The 12,429-nt window shown below is 43.8% G+C and overlaps 1 protein-coding gene across 6 annotated transcripts in view; it reads left to right on the top strand.

Moving 5' to 3' along the window:
- Nucleotides 1-864: 864 nt before the first annotated feature.
- INO80C (INO80 complex subunit C) overlaps nucleotides 865-12,429 on the top strand; it is a 29,815-nt gene continuing 18,250 nt past the window's right edge. Inside the window, exons 1-3 of one of the 6 annotated variants that reach the window (XR_008495520.2) lie at nucleotides 942-1,275; nucleotides 9,600-9,653; nucleotides 11,547-11,600. Coding sequence is in view for 4 of the 6 variants with exons in the window: in XM_063653547.1 (XP_063509617.1) it covers nucleotides 1,120-1,275; nucleotides 9,600-9,653; nucleotides 11,547-11,600 (264 nt within the window). In the remaining 2 variants the exon portion in view is untranslated. Of the gene's footprint in view, nucleotides 1,276-1,394; nucleotides 2,212-9,599; nucleotides 9,654-11,546; nucleotides 11,601-12,429 lie in introns of those variants that run through there. The other 5 variants (XM_063653547.1, XM_054461390.2, XM_054461391.2 and 2 more) reach the window with 5 other exon arrangements.

The raw sequence follows: 12,429 nt of genomic DNA, 5'->3' as shown, positions 1-12,429 counted from the left end.
CATAACTGACCCTTCCCTCATAGAGATTAAATTCTAGCAGGAGCCAAAAAAAGACATTAACCATCCGATTATAAATCATTTAGTTACATGCTGTCGCAAAGGTTCTGTAAAAATATAGGGTAGAATGAGGCAAAGAACAAGGCGGGTAGGGGGACTGAGGTTCCTAAATAGGTTTTAGTAGATCTGTGACCTCCCTGAAATCTGTAAAATTTTGTCTGTGTCTGTATACATTTAATGGGGTGGTGGGGAGGTGGGGGTGTGGGGCAGGGGGAGGAAGCACAGATTCCATGCTCAAGAGTCTGTGAAGCCTAAGAGATTACGAACCGGCCGGGCGTGGTGGCTTACACCTGTAATCCCAGCACTTAGGGAGGCCGAGGCGCGATCACCTGAGCTCGGAAGCTCGAGACCAGCCTGATCAACATGGAGAAACCCCGTCTCTACTAAAAATACAAAATTAGCCGGGCATGGTGGCACATGCCTGTGATCCCAGCTACTCGGGAGGCTGAGGCAGGAGAATCGCTTGAACCCAGGAGGCGGAGGTTGCAGTGAGCCGAGATCGCGCCATTGCACTCCAGCCTGGGCAACAAGAGCGAAACTCCCTCTCAAAAAAAAAAAAAGAGAGAGATTAAGAACCACTCTACCCTTCATGTCCATTTGGGCACTATTTATATACAAACCTTTTCCGCGGGGGAAGGCAGGGAAGCCAGTAGCTTGGCGGTCTACTGAGAACGACCCCAGCTTTAGGCTTACAGACATCAAAAGTAATCACTCTTCTATATGAGAAAAGACAACACGCTCATTAATTTTTTAAAACGTAGTTACTTAAAAAGATTGGGAGATTTTCTATTCCTCTATCAGTGGGGATTTCCAGGCACGTGCCCCACCCAAGGCCCACGCCCAGAGCGCCCGAGTGTGAGGACAACGCCCGCTGACATCTTCCCGTCCCGACGGCACAGGCTACTCCGAGCTCCGCCTTTTAGATTGCACCGAGAGAAGCCAGCTACAGCTTTGAGTCCAGGCCGGGTTTTCAAGCATCAAGACGGAAGTAACAGCGGAAAGGAAGTTGCAGGGCCCGCGCTGGGAAAGAGGTGGGGGGACCAGGGGAAGACTCAGAGTGCGATGGCGGCGCAAATTCCAATTGTGGCCACCACTTCCACTCCCGGAATAGTCCGGAACAGCAAGAAGAGGCCGGCCAGCCCTTCCCACAATGGCAGCAGCGGCGGGGGCTATGGCGCCAGTAAGAAGAAAAAAGTGTCCGCTTCCAGCTTTGCGCAGGTACGCACTCGCGCTCCCAGCCTGCGTGTGCGCGTCGGGGAACGTGACTTGGCGGGGCGGAGCTGAGCCAGGGCGCGTGCGCAATGTGGGGCGCTGCGCGTGCGGTCTCCGATGGGGTTGAAAGACGCTGTCCCGTGGAGTGAATGACTACTCTTTCCCTTCGTTTGGACACATGGGCTTACAACGCCTTGTGTTGTAAGGAGAGAAGAAGAAGTAGGGAGGTTATTACTGACTTAGTATTAATAGAAGGACTGCCTCTTCCCCTCGAGGTCGCCTTTAGCATGAGGTTCAGGACTAATGAGTGTCAGTCATTCAGAAATTTGCATGTCTTCCCCTCGTCCATTCTGCAGACATCTACCCAGTGTCTTTGAGGCGCATAGCGCTCTAATGTCCTGCATGGATGAATACAAGATGTATTGATAAGTATGCTTTCTCTCATCCTGAGAAAAGTGCTTTTTTGACCCTGGGTTTCCCAATCCAAATGCAGGTTTGGTCTTAACTCATGGGCTTGTTAAGATTATGAAGTAATGAGTGTAAAGCACTGAGCTCAGCGCCTGGCTCAGACGTCAGGGCCTCTGAACAATCTAGGCTCCGTAATTCCAGCAATGAATTTTCAGCAGGGAGTGGCTTGATTAGTGTTTTCTCTGGCTCCTGCATTTTATTCAAAGCAAAAAAGCAGAGATAGAGTGTTACTTTGTGCTCCTCAGCATATGGTGTGACACCGTTCACCCAGCCAGTCAGTGGCTGTTCTAGAAGTCTTCTTGTTCCTTCTTCTGTAGGTGATTGGTAGTGCTTTTTTTTTAACCTTTTAATATTACTTTGCTATAGTTAGATTTACACACAGTACAGTGCACAGATTTTCAAGAATACTGGCTGAACCACAGATCTTCAAGAATCCTGGCTCACGCCTGTATCCCAGCACTTTGAGAGGCCAAGGTGAGAGGATTGCTTGAGGACAGGAGTTCGAGACCTGCTCCCCAACCCCCATCCAGATTTACAAATAGCTGGGCGTAATGTTGCACGCCTTTAGTCCCAACTACAAGAGCATCACTTAAGCCCAAGATTTCAAGGTTACAGCGAGCTATGATCGTGCCATTGCAGTCCAGCTTGGGCAACAGAGTGAGACCCTATCGCAAACAAAACAAAACAAAACTACAGATCCAGTGCCCTTTTACATTTGTATACACCTATGGCCACTGCCTGGATCAAGATAGCATTTCTAAGAGCAGGTGACGTTTTCCTGTCAGTACTGTCTTTCCTTCCTAACAGTTACCTACTGTTCGGCCACCCTTCACAAGTAACAAGTAAAGTGGGTAACTGTTAGGAAGTGGGTAACAGTTATTCTTTTGCATCTGTTTAGGTTCCTTTTTGAGACAATGTTTTTGAGAGTCATTTAGTACATCTGTTGCATTGTATAAACATAAACCTGATGAATATTTGAACGTTTACAGTTTTTGGCTTTGTGCAGAAGCTGCTCTGAACATTCTTATACAAGTCTTTGTGTAGATAAATGCTTTCATTTCTCTTGAGAAGTAGTGGAATTGCTGAGTCAGAAGGTAGGCATACATTTAACTCAGAAACTGTTAAACAGTATTTCTCAAAGTAATGGCACTGTTTTTGCATTCTTAACGGCAAAGTATGAGAGTGCCAGTTGCTCGAAATCCTCAACAATGCAGAGTATTGTCAGTCTTTCATTGTCAGTCTTTAACTTTTAGCCATTTTGTTGAGTGTGTAGTAGTATCTCCTTGTTTTAATTTGTTTCTCTGATGGCTAATGATATTAATCACTTTTCATGAGCTTATTGGACATTCCAGATCTTTTGTGGAGTGCCTAATTATTTTTTCTAATTGGCTTTTAAAAAAAAAATTATATTGATGTGTAGAAGTTCATTACATTATCTTTCTTGATTAGACTCCTTTGCCAGATGTATGCATTGTAAGTAATTGCTCCCAGTCTGCGACTGGTGCGTTTTGATAACCAGTTGTGCCAGGACCAAGGAGTGTCACTAGGACATATGGGGAGGAATAATTGTTTTGACCCCAAAGGGAGTATTGATCAACTTCCACTACCACAAGCTTCTGAAAGTGGTCAAATGCCTTCAGGAGACTGGAAATTCCCAGTAATCCAATATGGTGGAAATCTTAACTCTGTATTCCACGTGGGCCTTTTTTGTATCCAAGCAGCAGCCTCAGGAGAAGCTGGAAAGGGCAGAGCATTTCCTGAAATAGTGCCTTCTTTTGTCCTGACTCTCCTTTTCCCAACTGATATTTAACTAAAGAAGACAGAGTCTTCTTCTGTCACCCAGGCTGGAGGACAGTGGCACAATCATGGCTCACTGCAGCCTCAACCTCCGGGCTCAGTGGATCCTCCCACCTCAGCCTCCCAAGTAGCTGGGACGACAGGTGCATGCCACCATTGTATTTTTGGTAGAGGTGGAATTTCACCACCTAACCCAAGCTGGTCTCAAACTCCTGGGGTCAAGCAGTCTGCCCACATTGGCCTCCCAAAGTTTAGGGATTACAGGCATGAGCCACCGTGCCCGGTTGTCTTAGATTTTTGCCTTGCTGTGATCCTTTCATTCTAGTTCCCTTTTCACAGCGTATAGGAAATAAGCAGGCATAAGTACAGTACCCCTGAGGGCTGCCGGGAATCTTCTTGAGGTCACCCTCATCTGTGTCACTTGCTCAACCTTTCTGTTCTGTTTCAGTTCAGTTCATGTAGCAGTAATTTATTGTACTGTTTCTGTTCCATCCCCAGCAGTATGCTTAAGACATTTCAAAGGATTATAGCTTGTCCCCACACTACCAAAAACATCCCAGGAGAGAATGACGTACATACATTGTATTTAGTTTTCTACTGCTGCCATTAAAAATTATCACAAATTTAGTGGCTTAAATAACACTCATTTAGTAGCTCATGGTTCTGTAGATCAGAAGTCCTGACACAATGCGACTGTGTTGACTCTCTGCTCTGGGTATCACAAAGCTGAAATCAAAGTGTTGGCCGAGTTCTTGTCTGAAGGCTCTGGGGAGAAATTTGCATGCAGGTGAATTCAGGTTGTTGGCAGAATTCTGTTCTTTTGGGGCAGCAGGACTGCGGGGCCCCTGTCTTGCTGGCTGTCAGCTGCTGCCCGTGTTCCTTGCCACATGGCCTTTTCCATTTTCAGAGCCAGCTGTGGAGAATCTCCCTTGTGTCCAATTCTTCTCATGCTTCAGATATTTCAGACTTCTTTTATTGCTGATCCCTGGACTCAGATTTAAAAGATTTATGTGATTAGGCAGGCCTACTTGGATAATCGCCTTTTTTAAAAGTCAGCTGATTTGAGACCTTAATTGCATCTGGAAAACCCCTTTGTAGCTGCACCTAGATTAGTGTTTGCTTGAATAACTCGGAGAAATTGTGTGCACACCAGGGGCAGCGTACTTGCAAGGTGGCAGGGGTGTACTGGAATTCTACCTATCACACAAATGAAGCCATTAGGAAGATATAATAATGTCTAACCTTGAGCCAAAGCTAATTATAGGTAATTATAGGTGTTGGTGCCCTATTGTGGTAAGACACAGGAGGATGATTCCTCAGTGCTGGTGATGGTACTCAAAGGAGAGGTAGGGAGGCAGAGGGATTTGAAGTTGGCTTGGAGAGGTTTGCTGGAGAAGGCATTCCAGGTTCAGAGCTGTGCTCATTGTGAGATTAACCCAGGTTGCCCAAGGTTTCCTTAGTGGGGAAGTGAGTGTTTTTCTATAAATGATTGTATTTCTTGAGTTAGAAGAGATTTTATAGGTCTTTCATCACCTAAATTTCCCTACGTCAGTAATTTTAGCTATTTTGATTCTTAAGTAAAGGCAAAGTATGTAAAACTGTCATGGAATTTTAAAATTTACAAAGCACATTTACATGTAGGACATTAGAGTGCTTTTTGAGATTGTTAAAGATAACTTGAATTATCATGGATTCTTAAGGTGGGTTTAACTTTCCTGAAATATGCTTGCTGTTTCTAAAGTAAAATTGCGTGCTTAGTTGAAATTTAAAGAAGTTTAGAAATTTAGATGCTTAGAAGTCCTGAGGAGTTGAAGGGAATATTTTTCATCTAAAAGTATTCTGAGAAAAGCATTTATAGAAGCCTTCTTTACATCAGTGTTAGGAAATACTATTAAATAATTTAGTAGTACAAAAACAACTTTGTTTTATCATTTCATCAAGATGGCTCTCTCTAGTTCAGCAGAAATTACTACTAATGTTCATGCTTGCTAAGGGGTGGTACAAATCATCTTAGAATCACAATTCTGTGGATTTATATTTTCAGTATAACAGTTGTTGATTAATAATGTTATGAAAGTGCAGTCTTCCATTCACTCTGGTTGTTACTTTGAAGGGATTAATTTTGGTGGGTTGGGGAACAGATAACTGTTAAAGTGAAAGGAATAAGGATAAATAATAGTAATTAATATTTATCAAGCATTTACTACACGCCAGGCACTGTTCTAAGTACTTTCTAAGTACTACGTCATTTAATCCTCCAAACGACCCTCTGCGAATTGATCACTTCATTTTACAGATAAAAACGCCAAGGGCATAGAGAGACTGTGTAACTTGCCCAAGGTCACACAGTGTTAGTGTCGGGATTCGAACCCAGGCATGCCATCCAGAGTCTACATTCTTTTTTCTTGACTGCCTCTCTTGAGATCACTCTGTTACTTTGTATATTAGAAGATTATTAATTAGATCTCTGGTATAGCCAAATTCATGGTGCAGAGAAATGCTTTTGGGAACAGTTTTACTGGATCAATATAGGGCAATTTAGGCTTTTCAAATGTGTATTAAAGTTGATAAAATGTACTGAGAAATCTAATTAACCTATAGACTGAGAGTTACTTAATAGCCTTTTCATTTGTGAAGCAGCTAATAAAACATCTAAAGTAGAGAGGCAGTAGTTGCATCTTTGGAAGGATAGTGCAGATGATGAGAGAATCTTCTGTAATTGGAGGGGCAGCCAGAGAATGCTGGACTGATTTGGTTTATTCATTGAAAAAATAATCATCCCACTATTCAACTTTTGTAAAACACAAAAGCAAAAAAATCAACAAATCCTGATAATTGTAAGTCTTCAAAGTTATTTTCTGTTTTTAAAATTACCTTTTTTCGTTTTTAAAATTGACATAAAAAGTCACCCAATCTCCTTCCCCAACAACTATTATAATTTGTGTTTTCTACATGTAGATATAGTTTTTTATCATTATATTTGGTATATAGCATTACGTGCCCTGTTTTTCACTTAGCATTATTTTATGAACATTTCTGTGTGTTGATAGTCTTCTCAATTAGACTTTTAAAAGTCAAATAGTCTTTTATGACTATTGACTGCATTATATTCCAAGGAATTAACTACTCATATTTAATTGACTTTATTATTGGATATTTAGGTTACATTTTGAATTTTTGCTGTTTTAAGTAACCCTATAGTAACCTTGCAGTTTTAGACCAGGGTCAGCTATTTGCATCTATAATTCTATGACGTAGATATAACTTGACATTTGACTTTTCAGTAATAAGACAAAGGATATTTTTCTCCTTTCTTTATAACCACAGACAGAATGTCCAAATTATCCTTTAGTCTGATTCAGAGTCAAGCACACTACTGTCTGGAGGGATGAAGCCATTGATTTGGGTTCTTCAGTTGGGCAGAGCAGAGCAGGGCGAGACCCAGGCCTTGTGAACTCCAGTCTGTTAGCCATAGGCGTGTGTTTCCTGAGTAGCAGGCTGGGTTTCTCTTCCCTGAGACTTACATCAGCTCTGTTAGTGCTGCAAAGAGGGGGCACCCCTTAGTGCTAGGCGTTCCTTCCTCTCCTCTTAGGGTGTTCATATCTTGGGGCGGGACAGTTCATCTTGTAAAGTCCTTAGTGATAATAGGGCTTTAGTAATATGGAAATGATACATCATTTTAATTTTATCTTATTGCATCCAAGCCTCACAGACTTGATCTTCCCTTTGACTAAAGGTCTGTCTCTCTCTCATCCTGTTGTTAGTAGACACAGGAGTCTCAGCTAGGCTAAGCTGAGCAGAAGTGAAGAGTAAGGGTGTAGTAATGTGGGGTTCGGGGGAGAGGAAAGTGAAGCATAAAACCAGCTCTGGCCTGGGGCAGGGGTGTCTCTGGTTAGAGAAGGAAGGGAGCCTGCCACAATCTCAGAAGCAGGAGGCAGCACTGGTATGATGTGGCTCAGTTCACTCCAGGGTGGCTTCCTTTCTCTGCCCTCTCTTCAGCCTGACTTCCCAGTGGGGGTCTGGCAGAGGATGGAGTGAGCAAGCCGGCAGGAGGGGTCCCTTTCAAAAACCAGTGCTTCCGTGTGTCATTTTCATCCTCTTCTTGACTCTTCCCTAGCTTGCTGCCTGGAAAGGCTGACTAAGACCTCTGGTCCTCTCTTCGTATCACCCTCTCCTTACTCTCAGCAGATGTGCTTGTTTGCCTGAATCTAACGAGGGCCCCTGTCTGGCATTTTTCTCCCCTGTCTCCCTGGGGCCTTGGAACTAAACACTTGTGTCAGAAGAATCCCCTGTATTGCTTTCCTTTCACTGGGCACACAGCACCTTTGAGCTTCCTCACTGGGATTGGGGAAGTGGAATAAACTGAAAAGGAGAAATGCAGTATTTGGCCAGGCACAGTGGCTCACACCTGGAATCCCAGCACTTTGGGAGGCCCAGGTGGGCAGACCACTTGAGTCCAGGAGTTCGAGACCAGTATGGGCAACATGGTGAAACCCTGTCTCAACAAAAATACAAAAGTTAGCTGGGCATAATAGTGTGCATCTGTAGTCCTAGTTATTCATGAGTGGGGCCTGAGGTGAGAAGATGGCTTGAGCCCAGGAGGTTGAGGCTGCAGTGATCTGTGATTGTGCCACTGCACTGCAGCCTGGGTGACAGAGCGAGACCCTATCTCAACAACAACAACAAAATAATAAAAGAAATGCAGTTTTTGAACATTTCTGGAGTGGAAGAAAAAGCTAACTCCACTGCCTGAGGATAGGACCCTGGGAGCTGGCAGGTATGTGGATGGTTCTGTAATCGCTGTTGGAAGCTTTGGGGACTGCATTTTCCCCTTCCCTTTAGTGTGTCCTTTTTGCTCTTTAACAGTTCAGATTGGTTTTTTCCTCTCTGATGGCAACAGTATTATATCAGTAGTTACATTCTTTATGAGAAACTCAAACAGTAAAGTTGAAACTTAAAGCATATCTGGCCCCAGGAAATCTCTTTCATAGCCTGTTTACCCTGAACTAGACCTGAAGTTGTCCCTAGTGGGGGTGTTTTTTTTTTCTTTTGACGTGGTGCTTACTGGGTAGCTCTCAGGGTTATCTCTCTTGCTCATTTAATTTAGGCCGCTCGTAGGCTCCGTCTCCTGACAGTCCAGGGCATTGAGTAGTCCTGTGGCACACTCTATGAATGGTTAGATGATTGGGAGAATGGTTGCTTTCCTTCTGCTAATGCTGGCAGGTCTCCTTGGACCAGCTCACCCCATGTTCCTTCCAGTGGGCCTGGGCTTTCTCCTTTGCCTTTGTACCACCACCTCCTGAAAGAGCAGATCACTTGTCACCCTTCCTGCCCTGCATGCCAGCTCCACCTTCCTTCTCAGGAACCAGGAGTCATGACCTCTGGCTCATTTGCAGCTGGGTGTGCCTCTTGGGGAGGCTTCACTTGGTCACTGTTTTTTTTTTTTTTTTTTAATCCTCTAAATATTTCAGTGTGAATTTCTTAAAACCAAAGTCATTCTCTTACATAAGGACAGTTAGGAAAGACTGTGTATGGGGGAAAGATGAAGTGAGGGGCAGTCCAGACAGAAGCAGAAGAGGGGTGTTAACAGAGGAGGGCCCAGATGCCCACATGCAGAGGCCCTGGAGAGGAGTGTGGGAAGGTAGTGAGGAGAGATCATTCCGAATTTTATCATTCAGGCAGTTAACTCTGATGCAACACTGGTATTTAATACACAGACTTTATTCTTGTCCCTTATCTGGTTCAGAATCCAATCCAGGATCACACATTGTATTTAGCTGTCATTCTTTTTAGTCTCCTTTAATCAGAACACTTCCTTAGTCTTTTTATCTTTTATGACTGATATGGTTTGGCTGTGCCCCTGCCCAAATCTCATCTTGAATTGTAGCTCCCATAATTCCCATGTGTTGTGGGAGGAACCCAGTGTGATATAACTGAATCATGGGGGCAGTTTCTCCCTTACTGTTCTCATGGTAGTGAATAATCCTCACAACATCTGATGGTTTTGTAATGGGAAACCCCTTTCACTTGGTTCTCATTCTCTCTCTTGCCTGCTGCCATGTAAGACGTGCCTTTCGCCTTCCACCATGATTGTGAGGCCTCCCCAGCCACGTGGAACTGTGAGTCCATTAAATCTCTTTTTCTTTATAATTTACCCAGTCTTGGGTATGTCTTTATCAGCAGCATGAAAATGGACTAATACAATAAATTGGTACCGGTAGAGTGGGTTGCTGCTGTATGTAAAGATACCCGAAAATGTGGAAGCAACTTTGGAACTGGGTAACAGGCAGAGGTTGGAACAGTTTGGAGGGCTCAGAAGAAGACAGGAAAATGTGAGAAAGTTTGGAACCTCCTAGAGACTTGTTGAATGGCTTTGACCAAAATACTGATAATGATATGGACAATGAAATCCAGGTTGGGGTGGTCTCAGATAGAGATGAGGAATTTGTTGGGAACTGGAGTAAAGGTGGCTGTTGCTTTGTTTTAGCAAAGAGACTGACAGCGTTTTGCCCCTGCCCTAGAGGTCTGTGGAGCTTTGAACTTGAGGGAGATGATTTACAGTATCTGGTGGAAGAAATTTCTAAGCAGCGAAGCATTCAAGTGGTGACTTGGGTGCTGTTAAAAGCATTCTGTTTTAAAAGGGAAACAGAGCATAAAAGTTCAGAAAATTTGCAGCCTGACAATGTGATAGAGAATAAAAATCCATTTTCTGAGGAGAAATTCAAGCTGGCTGCAGAAATTTGCATAAGCAATGAGGAGCCAAATGTTAATCACCAAGACAATGGGGAAAATGTCTGTAGGGCATGTCAGAGACCTTTGTGGCAGCCCCTCCCATCACAGGCCCGGTGCCTAGTAGGAAAAAACGGTTTCAGGTGCCTGACCCAGGGACCCCTCTGCTGTGTGCAGCCTAGGGACTTGGTGCCCTGTGTTCCAGCCACTCCAGTCATGGCTAAAAGGGGCCAAGGTAGAGCTTGGGCCATGGCTGCAGAGAGTGCAAGCTCCAAGCCTGGCCAGTTTCCACATAGTGTTGAGCCTGTGGGTGCACAGAAGTCAAGAATTGAGGTTTGGGAACCTCCACCTACATTTCAGAGTATGTATGGAAATGCCTGGGTGTCCAGGCCAAAGTTTGCTGCAGGAGCAGGGCCCTTACAGAGAACCTCTGCTAGGACATTGAGGAAGGGAAATGTGGAGTTGAATCCCCAAACAGAGTCCCCACTGGGGCACTGCCTCGTGGAGCTGTGAGAAGAAAGCCACCATCCTTCAGAGCCCAGAATGGTAGATCCACCAACAGCTTGCACCGTGTGCCTGGAAAAGATGCAGACACTCAACGCCAGCCTGTGAAAGTAGCCAGGAGGGAGGCTATACCCTGCAAAGCCACAGGGGCAGAGCTGCCCAAGACCATGGGAACCCATTTCTTGCATCAGTGTGACTTGGATGTGAGACATGGAGTCAAAGGAGATCATTTTGGAGCTTTAAGATTTGACTGCCCTGCTGGATTTCAGACTTGCATGGGTCCTGTAGCCCCTTTGTTTTGGCCCATTTCTCCTATTTGGAATGGGTGTATTTATCCAATGCCTGTACCCTCATTGTATCTAGGAAGTAACTAACTTGCTTTTGATTTTACAGACTCATTGGTGGAAGGGACTTGCCTTGTCTCGGATGAGACTTTGGACTGTGGACTTTTAAGTTAATGCTGAAATGAGTTAAGACTTTGAGGGACTGCTGGGAAGGCATGATTGGTTTTGACATGTGAGGACATGAGATTTGGGAGGGGCCAGGGGCGGAATGATACGGTTTGGCTGTGCCCCCACCCAAAGCTCATCTTGAATTGTAGCTCCCAAAATTCCCACATGTTGTGGGAGGAACCCGGTGGGATATAATTGAATCATGGGGGCAGTTTCCCCCATGCTGTTCTCATGGTAGTGAATAACTCTCAGGAAGTCTGATGGTTTTATAAGGGGAAACCCCTTTCACTTGGCTTTCATTCTCTCTCTTGCCTGCTGCCACGTAAGACGTGCCTTTTGCCTTCCGCCATGATTGTGAGGCCTCCCCAGCCACGTGGAAATGTGAGTCCATTAAACCTCTTTTTCTTTATAATTTACCCAGTCTTAGGTATGTCTGTATCAGCAGCATGAAAATGGACTAACACAATGACCTTGACACTTGAAGAGTACTGGCCACTTATTTTCTAGAATATTCCTCAATTTGGGCCTGTCTGATATTTCCTCATGGTTAGATTTGAGTTATATATTTTTGGCAAAAATAGAGAAGTAATGCTATCTTCTCTGTGCATCCTGTTGTGGCACTTGATGTCAAATTACTAATGATGTTAGATTTGAGCACTTAGTAAGGGGTATCTGCCAGGTTTCTCCAATGTAAAGTTATTCTTTTCATGTTTGTATTGAAGTATCTTGTGGGAAGATACTTTGAGACTATAGATAGCCTATTTTATTTCATACTCTGCCAGTGACTTTTAATATCCATTGATAGCTTTTGCTTGAAATAGTTATTATTGTGGTGGTTGACAAGTATTGATTTCCTAATTTGAATCTTTATTCCTTTTAGATTTATTAATTAGAATCCTGTTGTGAGCAACAGCTTTCTCTTCCATTTATTCATTTTTTTTTTTCTATTTAAAAAATTTTTTTTTTTTTTTTTTTTTTAAGAAATGGGGTATTGCTATGTTGCCTGGGCTGGAGTGCAGTGGCTATTGCCAGACACAATCATAGCGCAGTGCAGCCTCCTGGGTTCAAGTGATCCTCCCTTCTCAGCCTCCTGAGTAACCAGAACTACAACAGGCCATTTATTCATTTTTTAAAATCAGTATTTATGTCATGGATTTTTATTTTATTATGTGGGTTATAATCCACTACTAGCTTTATTCATTCCTTATTT

This window comes from Pongo pygmaeus, chromosome 17, assembly GCF_028885625.2.
Source record: "Pongo pygmaeus isolate AG05252 chromosome 17, NHGRI_mPonPyg2-v2.0_pri, whole genome shotgun sequence".
NCBI lineage: Eukaryota > Metazoa > Chordata > Mammalia > Primates > Hominidae > Pongo > Pongo pygmaeus.
Note: the sequence above shows the minus strand (reverse complement) of the source record. Positions and strands in the feature narration are given on the sequence as shown.